The following is a 25,583-nucleotide window of genomic DNA, read 5'->3' as shown; positions in this document are numbered from 1 at the left end:
TCCTCAGTTCAAGAAAGACAGGAAACTTCTACAGAGTCCAGTGGAGGGCTACAGAGATAATTAGGGGCCTGCAGCACCTCCTTTATGAGGAAAGGCTGAGAGACCTGGGACTGCTCAGCCTGGGAACAGAAGACTGGGGAGGAGGAGGGGAGGATCTTATGTATGCTTATACATACCTGAAAAGAGGGATCAAATGGATAGGGCCAGGCTCTTGTCACTGAGCACTGCTGAAGAGAGGCATCAAGCACGAACTGAAACATAAGAAGTTCTACACAAAATTGGGAAAAAAACAACAAAACAAAACAAAACATAACAAACAAAAAACCACCCTACTTTGAAATTGACAGAGCATTAGAACAGGCAGCTCAGAGAGGCTGTGGAGTCTCCTGCTCTGGAGATATTCCAAATCTTCCCGGATGATTTTCTGTATAATCTACTGTAGGGAACCTGTTTTAGCAGGGAGTTGGATTGGTTGATTTTCAGAGGTCCTTTCCCAACTCTACAATTCTGTGATCCCATTAATAATGCACCACAGCAATAGCTATTTCAATCCTTTTATCCAGTTGTTCTACCTAAGCAGTGACAAGCTGAAAACAACGATGCACTCTCTTTCTAAAAACTATGTCTGAAATAATAGGAGGTGCAAAGATGCAAATCACAGATCAAAGGATGAGACAATCACAAGACAAACCATGAGCTTTCAAGCATTCTGAAATAGATCTGCAGCAGCAGACTACAAAGCAAATTTAAGAACAACAAAAAAATAACAATTCCAATAAAAAACAATACACAAAAACATCCACACCAATAAGTGCCTGCAGCCTCAATATTTAAAAATAATTCTTAAAAGTGGAAGGGGGGGGAACAAAGGGACACAAAATAACAGTCCTGGGCAGAGATACTTGAGGCATCTAAACCGAGATGTAATGGACTACCTGAAGGCTTTGGACCATTAGGACTTTTACTGGAAAACAGAGCTGAAACATACAGTAAGTGTATCTTCCACCACAGATGGCCATAAGCAGTTCAGACTTCCAGGTCTTAGAATTCTCACTGTATATAACTCAGTTCCTGTAAAACAATGTTTCTAGTGATTTACAACATACAGAAAATCCTAAATATATGAATCAAGTTTCAGCCATCATCTACCAATTCCCAGCTGCTCAATCCTTTCACCCTTCTTGTACAAGCTTCAAAACTCTTGATCATGGAAGCAAACTGATTCAGTTTGCTAACAGAGAAGAAGAATGTCCACGTTTTCTTCTTGGCTCGTTTCCTACTTGTTTAACATACCAAATCATCTCAGTGCAGACTGGGACAAAGCTAGATGCAAGGCTGAACGTGAAGCATGAGGTTGGGAAGAGAACAAGCTCTTCCTTTTGAGTGACAGTTCACTAGAATACTAAATAGCTGGAAACCTGCTCTGTTCATCCCTTCTCTAAAGATGTAACGCTGTGCACTGGAGGAGTGCAAAAACACTATCCAGATTATATTGTAGTCCTGGGAAGAGAAAAGGCTCAGAATATTCATCTGAAAAGACTTAATCTTGATCTTCTTGGCAGAATCCACTCGTAAGTGCTCAAACAGAATAGGTTCCTCTACTGCTGAAGACGAGACAGGAGTTTAAAGGTCTTACTGCGGAGATTTTAAATACCAGAAAACAGAGCAGTACAAGGGGAGTCAGTATTACAAAACTGATTAAAAGGCACCAAACGCTTCTTTTTTTAAGTAGTTAAAACCTGGAAGACAAAACATGGCAAGTGAATAAAATAACCCTCACTGCTGATAAAATAATAATTATAAATATATAAATAAAAATTATAAATATAAAATAAGTAAAAATAAATAGCAGTAGCTAAATATTTTCAAATCTGTATTTCTGAATTATGTTTTAATACAGTAAAAGAAAGGATTTTTTATTTTTTTTTTTACTCCTCAAGTTATTTTAAGGTATTTATGATCCTGATGGTCTGCTAAGTTTCTAGAGGTCCTGGAAACAATAGGCCAACGAGAACTTGCATTACAAATGAAATCCTAAATGAACTTTCTCAGTCTCCTGTGCAGCTGCAGCTGAAAATGGAATATTACAGTGGTCATTCAGTTCAACACTCAGCTATTCAGCTGTCTTTTTAGAATGATTGGGATTCACGAGGCTTCATTCTATGTGTACAGCACAACATAATGCTGAACTCTTTACCACAGAGGCAAAAAATTACACCAGTTTTCCCCAACAAAGGTAGATAATATGCAACTCCGCTATCACAAAGTAACAAGGCGTATTTAAAAAACATGATGCCACAGGTGGTTCTTTCCTTAAAAAAAATAATTAATTTTAACAAATGTCTACATTAACAACAACAAAGGCAAAAACCCCATCAAAAAGCCTTAATATTCATTTTATATAAATTCTTCATGGCAAGTGTTTGTCTAATCTGCTCTTTAGAAGTTACTGACACAGAAATCGTATGGTTTCCTTAGTCCTTAGCTTTAAAACCTTAGATGTTGTTAACACTGGCCAGAATTTCAAATAAAATGAGAACTAAAAATCAAACAGACGGGACACTCTTCATAACATATGATACCTACATTAAAAACTGAACTTTTCACAAGAATATTTCTTTCAGATATCACAAAAGTGTCTTACTTTTTCCAAAACAGAAGCCTCCACATCTTAAACTAATCCAGACCAAAAGCAATTGTGAGTTTCATTGCACTATCCTGACGTATGCTAATCAAGTAACAGATACTCTCTTTCCCCTAGATGTAAACAAACATCTGAACTCCCACTGCCCAATGATATACAAAGCATTTGTCAAACAACGAAGAACAACAGTACAGAACTATTTAAAAATCTATGAGAAATGAAAAGTAATCTCACAGCTCTTTTATTTATTGTATCTTAAGTCTTTGTTTTGTTTCCTAAAGATATAATTTTCTTCAGCTTTGCAACAGATGCTGTCTGGAGGAAAGAGGAGACATCTCAGTACTACCGAAATCCCTTCCTGGATATCCATCACAGCTTTTAAGTATTACAGACAGTTTTGTCTCAAGAGGAGCTGAGTGTAATGAACAATGTTCCTGCACTCCACCACGAAAAGGTCCACACGTACTTATATTCAAGGGTAGTGATCTATTTTAAAACAAGAATTTATTGTGTTATAGTATAAAGACACTAAACACAAAAACAAAGTCTTTAACAACATTAACATTGACACAAAATAAAAGCAAGATCATTTCAAGCCAATTCTGTAACCATTTCATGTGAGAAACTCCGAGCAAAAGAAAGTTACATACACAGGCTCACCCTATGGAAAGGATGGCACCACCTTCATCTAATTTAAACCCCTTTCAGGGCACCACTGTATTGTCAGAATAGTTGCATTAATTTGAGGGCTCGAGTGGTATGTAAGCCTTGTCCTTGCCCTCTATATATAGGAGAACTTACCAATAAATCTACAAGAGAACCAATGAATGCATTTCTACTGTAAACTAAAAGACTTGAGGTAAATTCTAATCTACCTTGGATTTCTTTTTCTCTTATTACAGAGGATTTCATTGAAGAGCAGCATAAATTTAGTTAACTTCATTGTAGTCCATGTGATAGCATAGATAAAAAAAAAAACCATAATGCTTTGCATTACATCGCACAACTCCAACAAAATACATACAGTATGTCATAAAGCTTCTTTGAAATCATGTATTGTAGAACAGCAATCCAACATATGAAAAGATTTAAGTATCTGAGAAGATGCACTTTAACCATTTCTTCAGACACATTACCTTGTATCAAAATAAGGTCTCTTCACTGTGGACTATCTGAAAGGATCCGTTATGTGAACCAGTTGTATGAAAATACATGAATTCTCAAAGATGTGACAATCCTTTCAATCAATGATAGAGAGCAGTTAACAAGAATATACAGATTAAATATTCAGATCACTGCTCATTCATATGAAACATTTCAAAAAATAACAGATTTGATTAACTTAAAGCAATAAAATTTATCTAAATAAGAAGTTAGGAGCACAACTACTTTATTTGCTTAAAATGATTATTTTTGGCTCTTAAAAGAATCTGAATTCTAGATTTTAAAGGCTCTTTGTGAAAGTATATATACACACCAAATTTATATTCAAAACTAGATTTTACCATTGCGTTTTAAAGGCCAAGAGATATTTTCAATACAGTAGAAAAAATAGCAGTTCCTGAAGTATATTGTAGCCTCACTTTACTGACAGTATCAATAATTGCTGTACAAAATACTTCTCCAAAGCAAATCCATTTGAACTCTATCCACCCTGAGTTATGCTTCTTCATTTTTAAAAATGTTTTCAACATTAGATAACAGAGAAGTATGTACAAGGCTATAAAATTTGTCAGTTATTATACAGCAGTTAAAAAACTCAGTACTATCAGCCAATTTGTTTTTGTAGTTATTCAGTTTGGGTTGTGTCACTGTTGATTTTCTGTTTGTTTTTTTTAATCAAGTAGTCGCTTCATCTGAACATTCACATATTGACCACTTGGTTCTTTATTTTTGATCGCAACAGTAAGGCAACAGTAAAAATAAAAGTCATAGAAATTTTGCATACGTGTAAAGGTATTAAGTTTATAAAAGTGCTTCCTAAAAAGATAACCTAATTGCAGTATCAAAATATTACAGAGTGGTGAGAACAACTATCTATTATTTCAATAAAATGTTGCTCCATAGAAAATACATCAATCTGGTTTTAGGCTTTTTCATCTTTTTTTTGGGGGGGGGGGGGAGGAGGTGAGGGAGGGGAGCGGGGAAAGGGTGAAGTAAAAGCCTGGAGGAAAAACAAAACAAACAAAACATAATGGTTGTGAGGGACAAGCAAGTTAAGAAAATATACTTTAGTCTAAACTTAAATAAGAAGGTCCACACTTTTTTGTCAAAACATTAAGCCTCTGTCAAAAATGTATTTTTTTTTTTCTTTTTATAGTACAGGATTAAAAGACAAGATGATGCTTACAAGGTAAAGAAATAATTTACATGAAAATAACTTCAGACTTTTCAGCTTTTCAATCAAAATATTTCATAACATTCAAACATGACATACAACAACAAAAGAAACAGTGAATGCAAACAAAAATGTTATATGATTTCTTTCAAACACATAAATAAATGAAATATTGGTGTAGGCAGTAGGGCTCATGCTGATGGCTAGCAGGAAATAACAGTGTGCAATCTATTTGGAAAAAGCTCTAAAGTACAAATTACAAGCCCAATTATGGACTGCAGCAAGTTCAGTTATATCACTGCCATCCTCTCTTATCTCCAAAATAAATTCTTGATTAAATCATTCATACCCTAAATTACTCATACCTTTGCTTCAGAGATATGAATAACTATATACAAAAAGTAGTTTTATTTCACCATAGGGATAACATTGTACCTCCCTGCCAATGTCACTTGAAAACCCTTCCATGTCAAAACAATTTGACAGCAGACAAACAATTTAATAAATATGCAATGATCTTATTACAGTCCTTCAGCTAAGCATGTTACCTCATGCTGCTAGTTTTGAGATCACAGTGCATAGAATCCAAATACAAAAGAATGGGGTGGCTTTTAAGGTACAGGTAGATCCCTTGCTTATAATTCAAATATCTGAAACTTTCCCCAGCTCTATTACGCATCAATCTTTTTGTGGCAGGAGCAAAAAACCTTTCCCTGGTACAATGTCCATTGCCGGCAATGGATGCACCAAAACCGCAAAGGAGTTCAGTGTTATTGCACAATATATGAAGACCTGGAATTCTCCAAAAGCTTAAAATAAAAATAATGGAATTATTCTGACATTTCTGGACACCTGCATTAATACTGTATGACTAATAAAAGCATGTCAGTTGCATGGACTGAACCAGCGATCAACATGCGCCCAGAATGCACACTAGTAAAAATGCAGTCAAAGGAAGTAGTCTTCTTTGCCTATAGGTCACTTCCAGTCAAAGGTTAAAGTTCAAAGACTGAATGATCAAAGTGCTCGTTTTCTCAGTAGGACTATCTTCTGCTACGAGGATCACAAAATGGTGGCATCAACATGTGTCATCTTTAAAATAAGATAAAAAAAAAAAAAAGAGAATGTTTATATATTTACCATAAATACTAAGCCCGAATTACCAAGGAGATGTATGCATGAGCAACTCCTGGCACAGAAATTAAGGCGCAGTGGAAACACACCAAATGAATAAGTTGACAATTTTGTTCAATAATGACTCAAGAAAAAGAGATGAGAGTATAAAATATAAAATTGCCGAACTACTACCCACACATTCTTAAGTGCATTAGTATTGGCAAGCAGTCAATCAAAAGGACAGTAATTAGTACATTCAATATATAGAAAGTCAAACACTAGGAAAAGGAAACACCAAATACACTAAATATTTTGCCCCCCTTGAAGTAAAAGCAGGCCTACATCCATTTTTGAAACTGAGAAATCTTTCCATAAGGAATATATATCAGTATGTGTCAGCAGAGTTGGTTTATCCAGATGCCTCCAATCTTAACGTTTTTTATATTTCTCAAGAATCAACACAAACTACATCTGATCGAACCATGCAAAGGCAATACATCACTCCTGTAACACTAAGACTTTAAATGTGAAAATATTTATATTCACTGAATTTTAAGTACTGTGACTGGACCTATTAAAAAAGAGAATACTGCGCCAGATGTGCCTGCTCTACACTTTAATATTTAAATACAAATATTTGCCTGAGGAAACTTACCCATTTAAACCTTTCACTCCACATATCAACATGTAGAATATTTGCAACTGGTAACAGGAGATATTAAGCTTGTAAACAGAAAACAAACTTACTGTCCAGTCATTAATGCACTAACTTGTAATCTTGCACACACAGAAAAAGGTAGCCATACAAACAGCACACATTACTAAATCCATGAACAGTAAAAATAGAAGTCGCAGCAAACAGTTCTACATTCTCACTGGGAAAACACTATGTGCTCAGTACTACTACATATCAGGGAAAAAAAAGAAAAGAGCCTTTGTTTTATTAAGAGGGTAAGGAACAAAGCTGTACATGTAAGGAAAAAAAAGGGTAAGAACGCAAGAGAGATGATGAGGTGTTTAAACAGCATAGTAAAAGTTTAGAAGTATCAGGGAAAACACCTCTTAAAAAATAAAATCAAAAGCCAAAAGCAGTAAGGAATTGCTGGCTGAAAAAAATCACCAATGCCACATACTCTTTCTCCCCATAAAATTCTACCTCTTAACAACACAAAGGAATAGACAACAGCTTTATGAAACCAATTTCAGCCTAACATGGCTAAGAAAACCTTATCTGGAAGATCCTCCTTTGTCTTTGACACAGCACAACCAACTCTGAGAAAGTCAGTGTGAAATTCAATGTACAGTTGAAGGAGGTGTTGAGTATGGTAGTCAAAGACACCATTAGTAAGACAAAGCAGGTTTTAAAAGAGGACTTCTGAGGATGCTGAGTTTGTAATGACCAAGGATCTATAACTGTTTACAGAATAAGCTGCTTTGTTGAGTCAGGGACACTTTTTATCTAATATTTGAAGATTTTACTTTTTTAATTTAAGAATTTAAAAGGATTGGAAGCACAGTAATAGTTTAATTATGATCTCCTTTGTAATTAGTAGCTAAAAAGGAAGTAAAAACAAATGAGAATATTATGAAGCAAAACAATAATTTATTTAAATGAACTGACTTGTTTTCTCATCTCTTCAGTTGCTTTTCCAGGTTACTCTGACTTAGTAGGTTCTCCGACTTTCAGAAAACAACTGCTGAATAACTGCTTTGAGGTAACTAAATGATTTGTTCAATGGAATACAAGCAGCTTGATTTTCTTTCTGGGTCACAATTATATAGTAACTTTCAGAGTCAAATAGCCACTTTTTTTTTCTGTACTTATTTGATCTTTTGCTTACTTAACTCAAATTTCATGAATAAAAAATGAAAGTATTATCTGTTCTACTTGAGAGACACAACTCCCAAGCAAAAGGAGATGGCTGTAGTACCAATGCAAAGTAAGCAGGACTTATTTTAACTACAACATAAAGCCAATAAATGAAATTTAATTTCATTTCCCTGTAGAATTAACTAGCAAGTAAAAACAAAATTAAAACAGTAAATAAAAAAAATTCCAAAATTGCCAATAAAGATAAAGCAAACTCAAAATAATTAAGCAGCAAAGATACTGCAAGAGTGAAAAACAAAAAAAAGAAAAAGTGAGTACTGAATAATCTAGTGAAGATGAAAAATCCAGCCTATTATCCTTGCAGAGAAAGAGTATAATTATTATTGGAGTCAATTTCATAAACAGCATTATTTACAACCATATGATAAGCAGCCTTAAGTTTCTTAAATACTTACACCCTACGACATACAGCACTGGCCTTACTGTGATTGACATCAACTTGTTTTAGACTATCACGAGTAGCACAGTTTCATTTTGTTCCACTTCCATTTGTCAAAAAACCATGGGCATCCGCAAATATTATGGAACTCAAACATTTACTATTAAGGCATCTCTGGGTTTTTGAGCATTTATGCACGAAAGCAGCATCGTCTCTCCAGTCCTGCTATCTCAAACTACCTGACCTCACTTCACATACAAAACACAACATTCCCTGGTGTAGGGAGACAGCAGAAAAATGAATGTCTTATGATGGATGCTTCACTTAAAGGTAAGACCAGCTCCTCCCTGCATCATCTAAGCATACAGCATTTTCTGCTCTTTCCCAATGACTATTTGACAGTATTTTCCCAGTGAAAGCCAAGAACATAGAGCCAGCAAGAGAAAAGGAAAGCAAAGCCTCTGTCCCTCCCATCCTGTCTTACTTTCTTTCAGGGACCAGACACAACTAGCACATACAGCCAAACCTAGCTCTGGGAAGAAGATGACAAATGCTGAAGCAGAAGAAAGAAACCACACAGCATAAAGTCAGATAAAGAGCAGATGACAAGGAAAAAAAACAAGAAAACAACACTAGCACTACAGACACTGTAGTATTATAAAAAGCAATTCTAGTACATAAATATTTATCATGTACATGTAAACTCTTATTACTACACCTCTAACTATAAGTTCCTAAGAGTGTTGAAGTCATCCAACTGTCTACGCAGAAAATTCTGACAGATGGTGGAATTAACTGAAAATATGTGACTGTTAGAAACATGTAAATGTGTTTCTACTGCAGTGAAAGCCTTAAAAGCCCTTAAAAGCATTACTGGCAATAAGAGAAAAAAGAGCTACACTTACTTTAAGGATTTTCTACACCTCAAACTTAAGACCTCTCATAGATTGAGACAATTTACAAGAGCTATTATTCCAATTTAGCCCAACAATTCAAAACATAGAATCTGTGCTATCTAAATTTCACTTGGGAGCTATTAAAATAAGATGTACAGAAATTCACATCAAGTATCCAAGAAACAGCATTTCATAAACTTGAAATTAATGAGTTTAAGACTTTCAACACATTTATCCTTCATTTCAATTGTCTTCAAAATTCCTGGTCTTAGAGAAATACTTACCATGATACCACCATTTTGTTTTCTTTGGATTCTTGTTACATGTTCTTACATAAAATGAGTTATCTGGAGGTCGCCTCTGCAACAGAAGAAAAGACCTACAAATAATCAAACAATCCCCATATAGTAAATACATGAACTATTTAAGAAGTTTGTGAAAGGTTATGTGAATATAGTGAAAGTAAAGCAGCCAACAGGGAAAGTCATCTTGCAAGAAAAATCTAGGTAATGGCTTTTATTGCAGATAATCCAAGCTAAGATCCCATGATAAAATCCAAATAGCCTAGAGAAAGACTGGGGTAGGAATATGTGGGTATTAGGAAGAATAAGCAAAGAGTAGAGCCCATGAGAAAGGAACAATTTTTGATTAAAAAAAATAAAAGAGAGAAATTCCTTTCCTTTTTTTTTTTTTATCTAATTGCTATATATTAGATCCAGTTCACACCGATAAATCCCAGCTTAGAATGGGTGAAAAATGAACTTTGGTTCATTTGGTTTCGTTAGGCAAACTCAGAGGCAGAGGATATAACAAAGCAATTTGAGAGGTATTTTCCTCTCACATCAAATTTTCCTCTCAAAATCACATGAGTAGGACCAACTGGGATATGTTAAATATGCATGTTGGGAAAGCACATATCTGCCCCTGTACTCAGCTCTGGTGAGGCCTCACCTCGAGTACTGTGTTCAGTTTGGGACACCTCAGTACAAAAAGGACACTGAGGTGCTGGAGCAGGCCCAAAAAGGGCAACAAGGCTTGTGAAGGGCTTGGAGAATATGGCCTATGAGGAGAGACTGAAGGAACTGGGGCTGTTCAGTCTGAGGAAAAGGAGGCTGAGGGGAGACCTTACTGCTCTCTTCCAATACCTGAAAGGTGCTTACAGCGAGAGCAGGGTTGGTCTCTTCTCACCGGTGACAGGACGAGGGGAAATGGCTTCAAGTTGTGCCAGGGTAAGGTTAGGTTGGATATCAGGAAAAACAACTTTACAGAAAGGGTTGTTAAGCACTGGAATGGGTTGAGTCACCATCCCTGGATGTGTTTAAAAACCATTTGGATGTGGTGCTCAGGGACATGATTTAGCAGAGGGTTGTTAGGGTAGTATGGTTAGTTCATGGTTGGACTCTATGATCTTTAAGGTCTTTTCCAACCTGAGTGATTCTATGATTCTATATGTATAAGCTCTGACCAAATTAACCTCCACAGAAATTCCACTCCAAAACTAACGGTCAAAAGTAAAAGAGCAACTTCTTTTCCAAGAAAAGTCTGAGCATCACTTATTTATGATCAAAAAGCAGCTTAGGATCATTTACTTTTCTGAAATAAAAGTGATCGAGGTCAATAAAATGGTACAACTTAGACATCTGCAAAAAAGACATTTCGCATTTCGTCAGTTGTTTTGAGTTGCCTTTAGAGACAAACAATTTTAACAGAACTGCAAGAATTTAACTTTGTGTTAATATAATGTAATGAATTGGTACAAACAGAAGCATGCTATTTACGCTTCTTCTCCAATAAAGCCATGCAAACAGATTACCATCAAACAAAGTTACGAAGTACTTACTGTACTATTTAGTTTGCAGTTCTAACTTAATACTTTTGAATAACAGAAATTTAGATGTAGCAAGTTTGCCTATTTTAGAATTTCAGAAACAAAAAAATCTTACTTTGCAAAATAGAAAACTAATAATTTTCACTTATTCTACTCCAACGGTGCTGAAATCAGCAGGCGGTGGCAACCCTGCCCATCACAAGGTGACTGGAACTACATGACCTTTAAGGTCCCTTCCAACCCAAGCCAGTGACTCTATGACAAAAAAACTTCATACCTTTTCTTTGCAGCTGGAAAGCATGCTAATAATGCTAAGACAAACAGATTGCACTGAGAGAGCTGGAGACCAGTCTTCTGTTAGAATGGACAAACAGATATGACCATTGCTATAAACATGTGGATGAACAGGAATATTGTCACCAGTAAACATGACCTAAAAAAAAAAAACAACACACATGTTTAACATCCAACTTTCAAATAAAACTACACAGTTTTTGTAAAATAAAGTGGGTTCTGACATTTTCATTTACAATAAATAATACAACATACCATATTCATTCATTTTTTGAGCTGTTAGTCAAAACGTAAAATGAAATGACAGAAGCCTTGTTAGCTAGTGAAAGTGAAGTTGCATAAACAGTGAAATGCAGTTTATTCCTATGAATAGCTACAAAACAAAAAGAATATAAAAGCAACAAATATATCTAACTGAAGATTTTAAATCTTGAAACCTCAGTCTTTTACATCCTAAGGAATCCAGATGCATATCCAGAAGGTTAGATTCACAAATTAGTATTTCTATGGACACAACAGGATGTAATTCTGGACAACTCAAGAAGAGTTAAACACACTAATCCTATTAGCTATAACATAAAGGACTCTTTACAACCATAATACATTATCACATAGGAAATATTTTAGATTGTTATTTAAGTGGGAATTACTTTCATTTAACAGAAGCAAACAACAGAGAACAGCACTGAGAACCTCCCTCCATTTAAGGATAATAAAGGTTAGAAAATCAATTTTGACAATTACTGCTCTTACAGTAAGTTTGACAAAAACATGAGGTCAGCTCAGGACCAATGAAAAGGGAGTAAAAAAATCAAAATCCTCACAGCAGCATTATCCTCCTGAGCTCCTTATCCAACATAAGCACTGCAATCTTTTACAAAATGACATAATAACTCTATACCACTCAAACCACAACATCTTCTTAAGATTTTCTAAGTTCATGTGCATGTTCACACACCCCATCGCACTACTGACTACCAGAAAGAAGTTCCACCTTAATCACAAATGAACCTGAGGTGAGAAAGCTCAACCTATTTGCCAAATGGCATGCATTTTTCTTTATGACAGCAGAAAAAAGTGGATGCAGAATGATTTTTATCTGGTACATTTTATGCACTGAAAAGCTTACCTTTGTAACTTAGTAACGTATTTAATATCTAACTAATGTTTCCATTTTACAGGAAAATAAGGACTAGGCATACTAGTAAGTAAAAGCATGCACACTATAACAGACAACATTCAATTAAGGCAGAAAACAACTAAGTGATTAAACAGCAGAAACATGAATTGCCAATTCAAAGAATGTAGATTTACAGGAGAAAGAATTATAAATCAAGAGCTTTAAAACAGAGAATGAAATTATTGTACAGCAGCACGATGGAAATTCTAGCCATTACAACTAAATATGCAGCACTTAAATTCTTAATTGTCTTTTATGCTTACAAAGAAATAGCTACATTTGTCTATGCGTACTGATCTATATTGCTTTTTTACAATAATTTTTTTACATGTTGGATACTGAGTACAAACAGTACCTGCTTGGAATCAAAACAAAGGGGGTCGTGTGGATCTCTTATGAGTAGCTTACTGCAAACCTAACGAAATGCAGATGGGAATGGAATGTGCCAATTTATTCCTTAAAACCTGAGACTAAAGAGTCAGCATTTCTTAGTTTTTACCTTAATACTTAAAGATACGTATTTTTACATTTTAAGTGACTGGTGCAGCTCCTTGCTGGAGCTTCAACAACCACGAGAAAAGCAGAGATGACTCTTCAAACTTTGAGCTGAAACAGGGCCAGAACTAAAGCACTCTTGTTTCTTCTTTCATTCTCAGGAGAGCCAAAGTGATAACTGAACATCTACTTTCCTCCTACAAGCCATGATTTGTAACATTCCTCTCAGGCAATGGACAGATGGATGTACAGAGCTCATTCTGCACCCAAGCAGTAATGCTGCCCCTCCAGTACTTAATGTTATCATGAAAGCAGTAGCGCACACTTCAATTATAACCACTAGATTTGCAGACCTGCCAGAGATGCCAGGTATTTATGAGAATCCCTACCACATTATTTTGACAGCCATATTAACAATGGCAGTAGGTGAAAGAGGTTTAGAAAGGAACTAGAAGCTGAAGAGGAGACAAAAGAATTGTCGTTCAGGCCTGTGCTGCAGCAAAAGGAACCTTCCTACTATTGTGTTGCTCTTTCACAGTATATAAATAAAGCTCAAGTGTACATTGTTCTTCCATCTTCCATGAAACCAAGTGGACTGCAGTAGACACTACACTTCATTGAAGATTCGTTTCAATTTATGTTAAACATATTGTGCAGATGTGCTTTTTTTTTTCTAGAAACAATTAAACCTCACATTAGGATATACAAACAGCATTAATATTCAGCATGTGCCACACAACTATTCTAAGAGGTAGAATTAAGTAGGAAGGAAGAAAGCGGACACCTGAGGCGAATCAAAAGGATATCGGCTACTGAACTTAAATAGAAGCTGAAATTTCTCCCCTTCGTATAGCGTTCCTGGAGCACCTTCCATGTCCACAATCCACCTAAGAATGGAGAAAAAAACAGTATTATGGACTAACAAACTATTATTTTACTCCTGGAGCACAGGACAAATAAAATCAACTACCACGCAGCCAATCTTTCAAAATCTCCATTAGCATAGCCATTACAGAAGTGAATAATGCCTCAAGCCCACATTTGAAAGGATCAAGTTTGGTATTTCATATACAGGCACTGCCATAGCACTGCAAACTACGATGACTTGAACTCATCAGACTCATCAATTCCCTATTACATGAGCCACAGCTGACATAGAAGACTTCCAGAGACTATTCCCACATAAAAACAGGCTTGGAATATAACAGGGTAGCGGGCATTCTCCTTCCATGTTGTTTCTATCTTTCTGTCAAGGAAATCATCAATACAGTTTATTAAAATAAAATCTGCATCCCCAGGGTGAGAAGGAATGATGCTCCTGTGCATCTGTGAAGAAGTTAGAAATGAAATGCTACATAATCTGACACACAAGGAAACCATAAAACTGTAAAGGTTAACAGCATAAAAATGAAAAGGTCATAGAAAATTAAAAATAGAAAATGGATGATTTGCAACTGTAATTAAGATGTACTTCTCTTCTGCACCTGATCCTTCCATCACAACATGGAATAAAGTGACATGTTTTGTTTTAGTTTAGGCAAAAATATGATTCTGTGCAGTGTTCAGGACAAATAGCAACATCTTGCTCTGTCAATTCCATCACTTCAGAGTTCTGTTGATCATTTAGTACTATCCTTTGTAAAACTGCTTCCCCATTTCTGTCTTTCACTGACAGAATTTCACACATCTGAGGGACAAAGTAACATAAAGATTTAGCAAGAGACAAAAAAAAAAGACTACAAAAACTCTCAGGTAAGTTCGTTTACATCAGTTGCAAGCGAGGCAAATGAGATTTTTCAGAACAGAAAAGCATTCAAAGAACAAGGTCTATTTCAGCTGAAAGTTCTGATGATACTACTCCCAGCCTCTCTCCATACTGCCATCATACAGGCTATCCCCGTATTTAAGTGGTGCACGCTAATCACAGAATGGGTTGAGTTGGAAAAGAGATTTAAGATCATCTAGTTCCAACCCAGTGCTATAGACAGGGACGCCTCCCTCTAGACCAGGCTACTCAAAGCCACAACCAGCCTGGGCTGGAATGCCTCCAGGACAGGGGCATCTGCCACCTCGTTGTTCCAGTGTCTCACCACACTCACAATAAAGAATTTTTTCTTAACATCTAATCTACATCTACCCTCTTCCAGTTTAAAGCTATCTCCCCCCCCGCCCTGTTGCTACATGCCTTTATAAAAAGGGCCTCCTCAGCTTTCCTACAGACTCCCTTCAGGTACTGGAAGGCTGCTACAGGGTTCCCCCTGAGCCTTCTCTTCTCTAGGCTGAAGAGCCCTAACTCTCTCGGACTAACCTTGCAGGGAAGGTCCTCCAGCCCTCTGATCACCTTTGTGACCCTCCTCTTGGACCCACTCCAACTGCTCAATGCCTTTCTTGTGTTGAGGGGTCCAGAACTGAACACAGTTCTCCAAGTGGGGTCTTGCAAGAGCAGAGTAGAGGGGCAGAATCACCTCCTTCGACCTATTGGTCACACGTTTCTTGATGTAACCTGGATATGGTTGGCCTCCTGGGCATGCAAGTGCATTTTGTTGGTTCATTTTAAGACTTTCATGACTCAACACCCTCAAATCTTTTTCCTGAACGCTGCTCTCAAAACATCTGCCCAGCCTGTATTTGCGTTTGGGATTGCCCTGATCCAAGTGCAGGACTTCACACTTGGCCTTGTAGAACTTCATGAGGTTGGCATGGACTCAACTCTCAAGCATGTCCAGGTCCCTCTGGATGGCATCCCTTCCCTCTAGCATGTCAATTGCACCACTCAGCTTGGAGTCATCTGAAAATTTTCTGAGGATGCACTCAATCCCACTGTCCCTGTTACCTACCTATAAAGACATTAAACAGTATTACTTCCAGCATCAATCCCTCATCTTCTTCTCTACTGCATTAAAATAATTTTATTTTTAGAAAAATTTGCTCCTCTACAGAACTGCTGTCATCCTCCTCAGAAGGAATATGGTAATGGCTGTAATGGGGAAGAGCCCTTTAATTGCAGATTAAGTAAGGGGTGTCACTGTATGTAACAGAGTTGGATTGTGTGGCACTGACACTTGGCAATTACATGTTGAGTGCCTCTGACTAAGGATTAGGTGGAAAGCAAATGAAACCGATATTGTTGCAGGAACCTACCACAGATCACCCAACCAGGATGACAACACCGATGAATGACTTTACAATGAATTAAGGGATATTTCTAGAACAGCTGCCCTTGTCCTTACAGATGATTTCTACTTCCCAGCTTTAACTGGGAATATGATATAACTGATATAAATAGGCTCAGGAGATTACTAAGGGAGCTTACTAGGAAAGGTGCCTTCCTAGATTTGTTACTTGTAAACAGAGAGAGTCTTGCAGGGAAGTAGCAATTAGCAGCCATCTTTGGCCACAGTGACCACAAAGTAGCTGAGTTTCAAATCTTTAGCGACAGGAAAGCAGCCACCAAAACTTCAGCACTGGATATGGGAAAAGCAGACTTCAGGCTACTCAGGGAACTACTTCGTAAGATGCTGCAGGAATCTGTTTTTGAAGAAATTGGCACCCATCAGCGCTGGCCACTTTTAAGAGTCATATCTTAAGAGCAAAGGAGCAAGGGAATTTCAATGCATCAGAAATCAAGCAAGAGGAGATTAAGGCTGGCCTGGCTGAGCAGGGACCTTCTTCACAACCTCAAGGGGAAAAAGAAAATGTACTGACATTAGAATCAAGGCTTTTTTTAAACAGCAAAAGGAGCACCAGAGAACACTGGCTCATTACTTGACAAGTTAAGTTACCTCACAAACAGGGATATTCATGAAGGAGAAACATATAATGCCTTTTTTTGCCTCTGCAGTAGTGATGATAGAACTCCACAAGGGGACCAGAGGTGAGCTAGAGGAAAGAAACTTCCAGCCGACTCTGAATTTCTGCAGGATCTGCCGTTCCAGTTGGATATATGAAAATATGTGGAGTGTGAGAGGATTTATAGAGCTCACCAGAAGATCTCTTTCAATTATTTTTCAATGGTTTTAGAAATCTGGAGAGGTTTCGGCTGGCTGGAAGTTAGCAAATGTTTTAATTGTCAAGAAGTTCAACAAATACGTCCTGGTAATGACAGGACAGTCATTCTCACTTTAGTGCCTTGTAAACAATATAAAAAATTATTCGGGAAGTTACTGAAAAACACTTGAAATAATGAAGTCATTAGATCATGATCATTATGTGAAAGTCCTCCTTCACTAAGTTAATTGCCATTTACACCAAGGTTGTCCATATAGCTGATCAAGAGAAACTAGTACATGTAGGGTTTTTTGCCTTTTTTTTTTTTTTTTTTTTAATTTCAGAAAAGTTTTTAACACTTACAGTAGCCTTCAGGGCAAAATGGCCAGCATCCAGCTAGAGAAGTTCACAGTATGACAAGTAAACAATTGGTTCACAGGTAAGGCTCAAATGGCTATAGTAAATGGGGTTACTCCAGGCTGGCAGTTACTACTGGGGTTACACATGGCTCAATTTTAGAGCCTGTTCTCTTCAGTGTTTTTATAACTGATCTGAACGCAGGATTCTAAGGACACTAGGTAAGTTTGTTAATGACACTAAATGTTAATGACACTAAAAGTTGACTCCCTTGGAGGTAAAAAAGCCTTGCAGTGAGATCTTGGCAAATCAGCAAACTAGATGATCACATGGAGTTTAAAAAGAACAAGTGCTGAATTCTGCACTTGTGATGGGTAACTCCATATATACGTAGAGACTCAGAGGACAAGAGACTGGCTTTGTAGGAAGCCATTTGGTTGTCATCAAGTTGAATCAAAATTAGCAGTATGCCCTGGTAGCCAAAGGGACCAACCATACCCTGCAGTGCACCAGGCCTAGCACTGTTAGAACATTGAGGGAAAGGACTGCCCTGCTCTGCCCTGGTGTGGCCTCACCTTAAACACAGTGTACAGTTTTGGTGTCACAATGTAAGGACATAAAGGTATTATACTGCATCCAAAGGAGGATTATGAAGATGGTAAAGAGCCTAGAAGGCAAAAGATGCCAAGAGTGACTGAGGCCACTGAATCTGTTTAGCCCAGAGAAGAGGAAGCTGAAGGGAAGCATCGTGACGGCCTACAGCTTCTCATGAGGGGAGCAAAGGGACTGGTGGTGATGTCTGCACTCTGGTGGCAGTGACTGTACACAAGAAAATGACATGAAGCCACATCAGATTGAGTAGTAGGGAAAGGTTCTTCCCCAGAGGGTGGTCAGGTCCTGGATTTGGCTCCTCAGGGCAATGGCCATGGCCTTCAAGAAGCACTTGGACAATACTCTTAGACAGTTTTAATTTTGGATGGTCTTGCCTAGAGCCAGGAGATGGACTCGATGAGTCTCATGGGTCCCTTCCAACTCAGGATATTCTGTAATGATTTATTCTAGATGCAATTGAGACTACTTATCTCTTGCTATACATTCTGCTTTACATTTATAGACGTGCTGCATCTTTAAAGCTATGCAGCTTTATTGGTCTTTGTGACCCAGAATCTCCACTTTCCAGTTTTTGAACTAGTTTTACTTAGAAAGCAGAAGATAATTGTTTCCAAACACTGCGGTTTTTTCTTATGATTGAGGTATTACTGGCTTTTTTCTGTTTGGTTTGTTTTGCTTAAGCCAAAACTTCTAATTAACGTGTACTAAAAAGAAACTGATTAAACTGGGTTTAAAATGACCCAGTTACACTATGGGCTTCAATTAATTGATTCAACTCCTTTCAAACCCAAGTGAGTACAAATCTATACTGTACCAGCTCTAACCACAATTTAATTATCTCAGAACATTCTACTTGGCATTGAAAGCCCTTAAAGGGCAAAAAAAAAGAAAAAGAAAAAAAAAAGATATTTATAATGGCAGGAAGTTTTTTACTCAGCAACAATTTGGAAAAACAAACAACTATCACAACTGTAAACAGGAAGTTTCTATTTGTAACGTATTGAAAGGTATAAAAATTACACGTAGCAAGAAAAAAAAAAACCCAAACACAATGTAGCAGCAGTCTGCTAACAAAGATATCCTTAGAATAATGGAAAACTATGAGCATAAAAAAACCAAGCTTTTCTTTTTACAACTCTTTATTTTCTGTAAAATAACTTTAGTCACTATTTCTCTTTAGAGAAGTTGAAAAGAAATTTGAGTTTTCTCTGAGAAATAAAATGTTTACCTTTTTTTCCTGAAGAAAATGACAAAGTAAAGCAAGAAACAAAACTTGCGATTCATGAATTGCACAGCAGTTTGTTATTAGTAACAAATTCCACGAAGCACCGTTTCAATTTGTTTCAGTAATATTCATCTGCATCAAGTATCACAAAAAGCAGGAACATTAAAAGCAACAGTTGTGTAAAACTTCACGTAGCACAGCCTGTGTGCCATCACCAGAAATTCAGATGTGAAGCGACTTCAACTGGGCAGCTCCATGTTAGATTTTTAAATTGATCCATCAGTCAATGGCACACATATCACAGAAAACAGCCTGAAATTCACACTCATAGAAAACCTTAGTAGATGCAAAAATCTAACACTTCCCTAAAATTAAGCTAAGAAAAACTTTGACAAAATTATTCAAAAACGTTAAAAGAGTCTAAGTCTTTGAATGTCAGTCAATTGAAAGCATTTTAATACAATGAAAACACCCGCTGACTTCAATGAAACGCAGAGAATACTTAACTAACCTGTTTCAGTTTTACTAATCCCAAATAAAACCACAGCAAAGAAAACAGTGCAAAAAATGAACTTCAGCAACTTTGCTTTTTTAAAAACCTTTCTCCACTTCTTTTAGAAAACATGGATGGAAGTTAATAACTATGAAACTATCTAAATACTGTAAAAAAAACTACATCAGTTCTGTTCTTTGATGAAACTTAGAGGAGTCTCACAGGCTAGCAGCTGCAAGAGTTTCTTACATTGCTTTATTCCAAACCAAGAAGAGTTTATACCAATTGCCATGTTGTTAAACAGTAACATACCTAATATGAATTTCATGAATTCACTATGCTGGTTCCTGAGATTTCTGCATTGTGCTGGGTAATACACCCATTAATTAGAAAAATGTTTTATTCCCTAGATAAAAAACAGAAGTTCAGAATGTTACCTGGAATGATTAGTGGAAAATGTATGATGGGATTTTGATTGCTTACATTTTTCAGCTTGATAACAAAAACTAAACAATGTATACATATATATATAGTATATATACCACATACTTACTGTGTAATGGAGTTTTGTACGCTCTTTTCATTTAGAGTCATTCCGGGAGGCGGATCATTTTGCAATGCCAATAGCTCCTTTTGTAATCTTTTCTAAAAAGGAATTGTAGGGAATATTTGGAATATTACATTAAGTTCAACAACGAGCACATGCATTTAAGTAAATGTTAATCAATTACTGAAAGTAGACATTTTTAAATGAATCTAATGTTAAGTACAAAGTGTAATTAAAAGTGGAGAAAGAAGAAAGTCATCTGCAAGAAATCAAACTGCAAATTCACAGGCCTTATGCTGGGAGTTTTCTAACGTTTTCCAACATTTACAACAGCAGTAAGCAAAGCATTACAAAATACAGAGGAGTATCCCAGATTTTGTGATACAATAAAGACGAAAATCATGCCTCTGTTCTTAACAGTAACTGTTCCATAATCCCCAGATAGCATCAGATTTGCAATTAATTTTCCAAGACTTTAAGAGTACAATTCTTCCTTCTCTTCATTGTTTAAGATAATTCTATGTGGCATTGGTGCAAGCATTTCCCTTGTCCTAGGTCACCCAAAGGGACAGAAGACAAAGCTAAACTGGATTATGTGATTCTGCAGAAAATAAACCACTTTATAACTTTTAAACAACTGCATCTTAAAACTTACAGAGTAATATTTACAGAAGTACCGTACCAGTAGGTCAGGTAATTCTCACCTATTTTTACAGGGTGAAGTCAGTAGCTGCAACCAACTATTTTCTGTACAAACTAAGAGCTGTTGTACGGAGCGAGCAATATGGGACCTCAGTAAAGTGTTACCATTGGCAATGCTTTCAAAGAGTATTTTTTTCTCTCCATAAAACATTATGCAATATGTTTTGTCATTTCCAAGCTGTCCGCATAACGGAAAAAGTCAAGGCTCTCTCATATCTTATTCTCCCTTTTCCTGCCAACACTTTCTTGTTTACAGCTTACCAGTCCATTTCCATCATCCTTACTATTCTAAATGTCCTTACATGAGATTTAAAGCTTACCTAGCACTAAGGATTACAAAATACATTTCCTTTTGGAGTTCAGTACCTAATTTTCATTCAGCATACACTTTTCTTCTTTTTTAAATGTAGGTTTAAAACAAATTTGTAACTTTGGGTTGTTGGTTTTCCTAAACTAATTCTCAAACCACTGTTCCCGATGCTGAATCACAATGCAGAAGTGATTCAATATCTCATTAATATGTTTGAAATAGGTTTACAATAAATTCAGGCAAATCCTGAAGAAAAAGCCCTGGCACCTTCACAGTTTACATTTTGAAATAACTTACTATTAAGCAGCCCTGAAAACTTGCTTTGTGCCTGCAGTACAAAAGTTTCTGATGAATACACATTTTGAGTGCCCTGTTTGTAAGAAATTAAATCATTTTGTTTTGAAGTGACACATTATGTCAGAAAAGAATTTTAATTAAAGGCTACTTTAATTTAAGGCTACTGCTTTTACTGCACACCAACTACATTGCTGAAAACGCAATTAACAACTCTTTCATAAGAAGCCTACATAATTTAGTAATATAAGACTTTGTGTTCATTTTTCTTCTCCCCAAATGGTAGAGAAAGAAGCTTCAGGTGGTAACACCAACTGTATTTAACACTGCTAACATGAATTAAACTGAATACTCAGACAAAAGCCAAAATAAAACAAGCCTCTCCAGAAAAGCAAACCTCTAACATTACTACTGAGCAAGAAACGAAAACAAGTTTCAGCAAAGAATCTTACTGCTTTGAAACAAGGGAAACGACAAAGAAAAGCTGACTATCACTTCCTATCACACATGGAAAACTCCAGCGCACACCTGACTAACAGGATGTTTCCAGGCATAGCTCCTGTGGAAATGTCAGCAGGGGTGCCATCAACCAAGAAACCAGGACTCGTCCTCTAGCACTCGTTCTTCACTTGGTTTTGAATGGGAGATTTTTTTTGTGTTCCCCCCCCCCAAGAGCACCATTTATTACTGGAGGATTAAAGGACCCCAGCTCAAAGCAGCAAGAAATAGGACAGGAGACCAACAGCTGCCATCAGAGAAGCTCTTCATTTTTTCAAGGTTCTCTATCAGAGAAAGAAGCAACTTCAGCTATATCTATCATCTTAAGATAACTTCTTTTGAAATGAAAGGACAAAAATACCATTTCATAATCAATTTCTAGGTTTCTCCAGTCCCCACCATGACAAATCGTGGAAGTGTCAGACAGCTCAAGGTGAAATAAGTACTTCTAAGGTTTCATAAGTGTTATTCTAGCCACTGCAGTCTAAAGATAGAAGCAAGGCAGTCTTTACACAAAGAGAACGCCTTTTACTGGACAAAATGATAAACAGTTAAGACCTGAAGCTCTGGTGTATCATTTTTTTTCCAACTTGGAAAAGTAAAATATACAATTCTACTGTTCTTTAACACTTCATCAACCATGCCATACAAATCTTTCACAGATTAACTGAAAAACATACTAGGACTCAATACTCTTTCACCAGAAGTTTTCAAAATTTGTTCTAACAAGCATCAAACTCAGCTACTTCTGCAGACTAATAGATTTCTACAGAGCTTCTCTGGAACATGCTATCCAGTACCCTACAGAAACCAGTCCAAAATTCATAGAGGTAATGATGATCTACTAACCAGAATCTATTCAAATACTGAAAAAGAGGGAGCTAACTAGCATTCAGAAAATAATCTTTTAATTGGCCACTTTGGTCACTCCATTCCACCCTTTGACTACTCTCACAGTACAAAGTGTTCTTTTTACATCTTACTGAAACATCACCCATTCCAATCTGTCTGTTCCCCCTTGGCTTCTAGCTATGAGGAGTCATGGCTTGTTATCCCTCACCCACCCATCCGGCCAGCAAAGACATCAGTGCGAACTCCTCTCTGTTTTCTCTTCTTCAGAATGAATAACCTCTTGTACACCATGCAGTTCAACCCCTCATCATCTTGGTAGCCATCTGCTGAACTCACTCCAGTACATCAGTGCCCTTCTAGCAGGGCTCCTTAAGGACATTACACCAAATGTCATCTCAAATGCCAGAAAGGAGGAGAACCATATTCTTCGAGCTGCTGCCGCCTACTCTTCATTCTTGCACACTCAGCCCAGAATGCAGCTAATCAGAAGACTCTGAAAAAACTCCCTAAAGTTTCTGAAATTAAACACTGGAAAAGGGGCTGTCTCACGGAGGAAAAAAAGACTTCGTGTCTGAAAGCCATGAATGTAGCTACTGCTTTTCAGCAACAAAACTGCCATTAGCAGTGGCATACACAGCAGGACAAAGGATATCGGATTAACATCTTCTCAACTTTTTGCCTTCTCATTTGTACAATCTCACAAACTAAAAGCTTGATCATTACTAAAGGAAGTAATCTCTTCATCTTTCTACCATAAGTATGGATCAAATATACTATTACATATCACTGAAGTTACAAGCCTTTACTATTTCCCACATTACCTTACCTCTTCTAGTTCTGCTGCTTTTGCAATTGGAATAATTTTCTTCACAGTAAGAAATGCGAGTGAAATAAATTACACCAAATCACTCCTCCTACTCTTCTTACAGGTACAGAATCCTGTTTCCAGCTTACTTTAACAATCTTTACTAAATAGACTATTCTTTAAATTCTCATTTTTTTCCAAGTATTTCATTTTTGCTGCTAACTTATTTAATATGTGATACACACATATATACAGAAACTCAACATTCAAAATCAGCCACTTTGCTGAAGCCTCACAGCTGCACAGTTGAAAAGAATGTTTACTCGCTGTATTTCTGTGCATGTGTCCCACATATTTGCCTTCTCCTTGTAGCAGCACAATGCTTTTTACTTGCATTCAGTCTGCATTCTGCCCTGGTTTATGTTTTCCCAAGTGACCCCTATGCATGACGTAACTGTGGTTTCTTCCAAATACCTAAGTGTTTATCTGCCAATGCAGAGTTGCAACCGGATTCCTTATTTGCTTTCCTTAAATGAAGCAAAAGCTTCATGTGCATTGTGTTGGCCTCACCCACAAGTTTTCACTCTACCTTTCCAATCCTCATCCCCATCACACGACAGTTTGACTGAGCAGCTGCATGGGATCTAGCTATCTGTTCTGTGTGGTTAACCCACAGCAGCATTGTCTGGAGCCTCACCAAAGGAACACTGGTCCTTACAGTTAAATACATCATAGCTTTCTCTGCTGAATCCTATTTTGTTGATTTTAATCCTTTTTTCAACTGTAGCTTCTCCATTCGTTGTCACTTCTGTATTTTCTTAAAATCCCAATCATTTCCAGCTGATAACAGAAAGCATGGTAGATAACACAGACTGCCTTCAAAATACCTTTTAACAGGTCCTGTCAGCTTGACAGAACAAAACTCTCTCAATCAGACACTCATTTGAAACAGAGTAATTTCACTTCAACCAAACTACAGCTATAATACCTTTAGATATTTCTGCAGTTAGAAGGGCACAAAAAAAGAACCCATTAATTTATATCACATTTTTCTTGCTGACTCATTCAAAAGTTACAGTAACATGAATCAAAAAATATTTGCATCATCAAAAAAAAAAAAAAAAACCTACTGTCCCACTTTCAGAATAGCTACTACACATAAAAAGAATGGAAATCACACCAATTCAACAAGATGGGGAACTACAGGTCTGCCTGACTTCAGTATTGGGGAAAGTCATGGAGCAGATTGTCTTGACTGTAATCGTGCTGCATGTGAGACAACCAGGGGATCAATCCCAACCAGCATGGTGGGTTCTTGAAAGGCAGGCCCTGCTTCATCCACCTCATCTCCTCAGAAAGAACAGTGAGGTACTGGAACAGGCTGCCCAGGGAGGTGGTGGAATTGTTGTTCCTGGATGTGCTCAGGAAAAGGGGAGATACCACACTGACTGACATGGTCCAGAGCTGTCAAAGGCACAGGTTGATGGCTGGACTAGATGATCTTAGAGGTCTTTTCCAACCTTAATTCTATGATTCTATATGATTTGTTCTTAAAAACAGCCAAAATGGATGCCCTAGCTACGTGTAACTTTTTTACATAAGTCACTCCAAAAGTAATGCCCCTATTTATTTCCATGGAAACAACAACAGATACAAAGAATACAATAATACTGTTTGATAGAGCACATACCCAGCCACAAAAGACTTTTTTTTACCTGTCATCACAATTATTAATGCATTTTCACCAGCTCATAAGAACCTGCACCAGAGGAGTTGATCCAATTCTTGCTGCCACTGAAAAGCAGCACCCACCACCTCAGTGTGCAGTTTCCATAAATGT

General features: G+C 37.0%; 1 protein-coding gene across 1 annotated transcript in view; it reads right to left on the bottom strand.

The window, feature by feature from the left end:
• Positions 1-4,759: 4,759 nt before the first annotated feature.
• The window catches only part of UBE2W (ubiquitin conjugating enzyme E2 W), a 32,272-nt gene continuing 11,448 nt past the window's right edge, over positions 4,760-25,583 (bottom strand). Inside the window, exons 2-6 of the mRNA XM_048938657.1 lie at positions 20,289-20,380; positions 13,846-13,948; positions 11,370-11,525; positions 9,549-9,624; positions 4,760-6,074 (exon numbers count right to left, since the gene is read on the bottom strand). Of these exons, the coding sequence (XP_048794614.1) occupies positions 6,061-6,074; positions 9,549-9,624; positions 11,370-11,525; positions 13,846-13,948; positions 20,289-20,380 (441 nt within the window). The 3' untranslated portion in view covers positions 4,760-6,060. The remainder of the gene's footprint in view (positions 6,075-9,548; positions 9,625-11,369; positions 11,526-13,845; positions 13,949-20,288; positions 20,381-25,583) is intronic.

This window comes from Lagopus muta, chromosome 3 (assembly GCF_023343835.1).
Source record: "Lagopus muta isolate bLagMut1 chromosome 3, bLagMut1 primary, whole genome shotgun sequence".
In the NCBI taxonomy this organism is placed as follows: domain Eukaryota; kingdom Metazoa; phylum Chordata; class Aves; order Galliformes; family Phasianidae; genus Lagopus; species Lagopus muta.
Note: the sequence above shows the minus strand (reverse complement) of the source record. Positions and strands in the feature narration are given on the sequence as shown.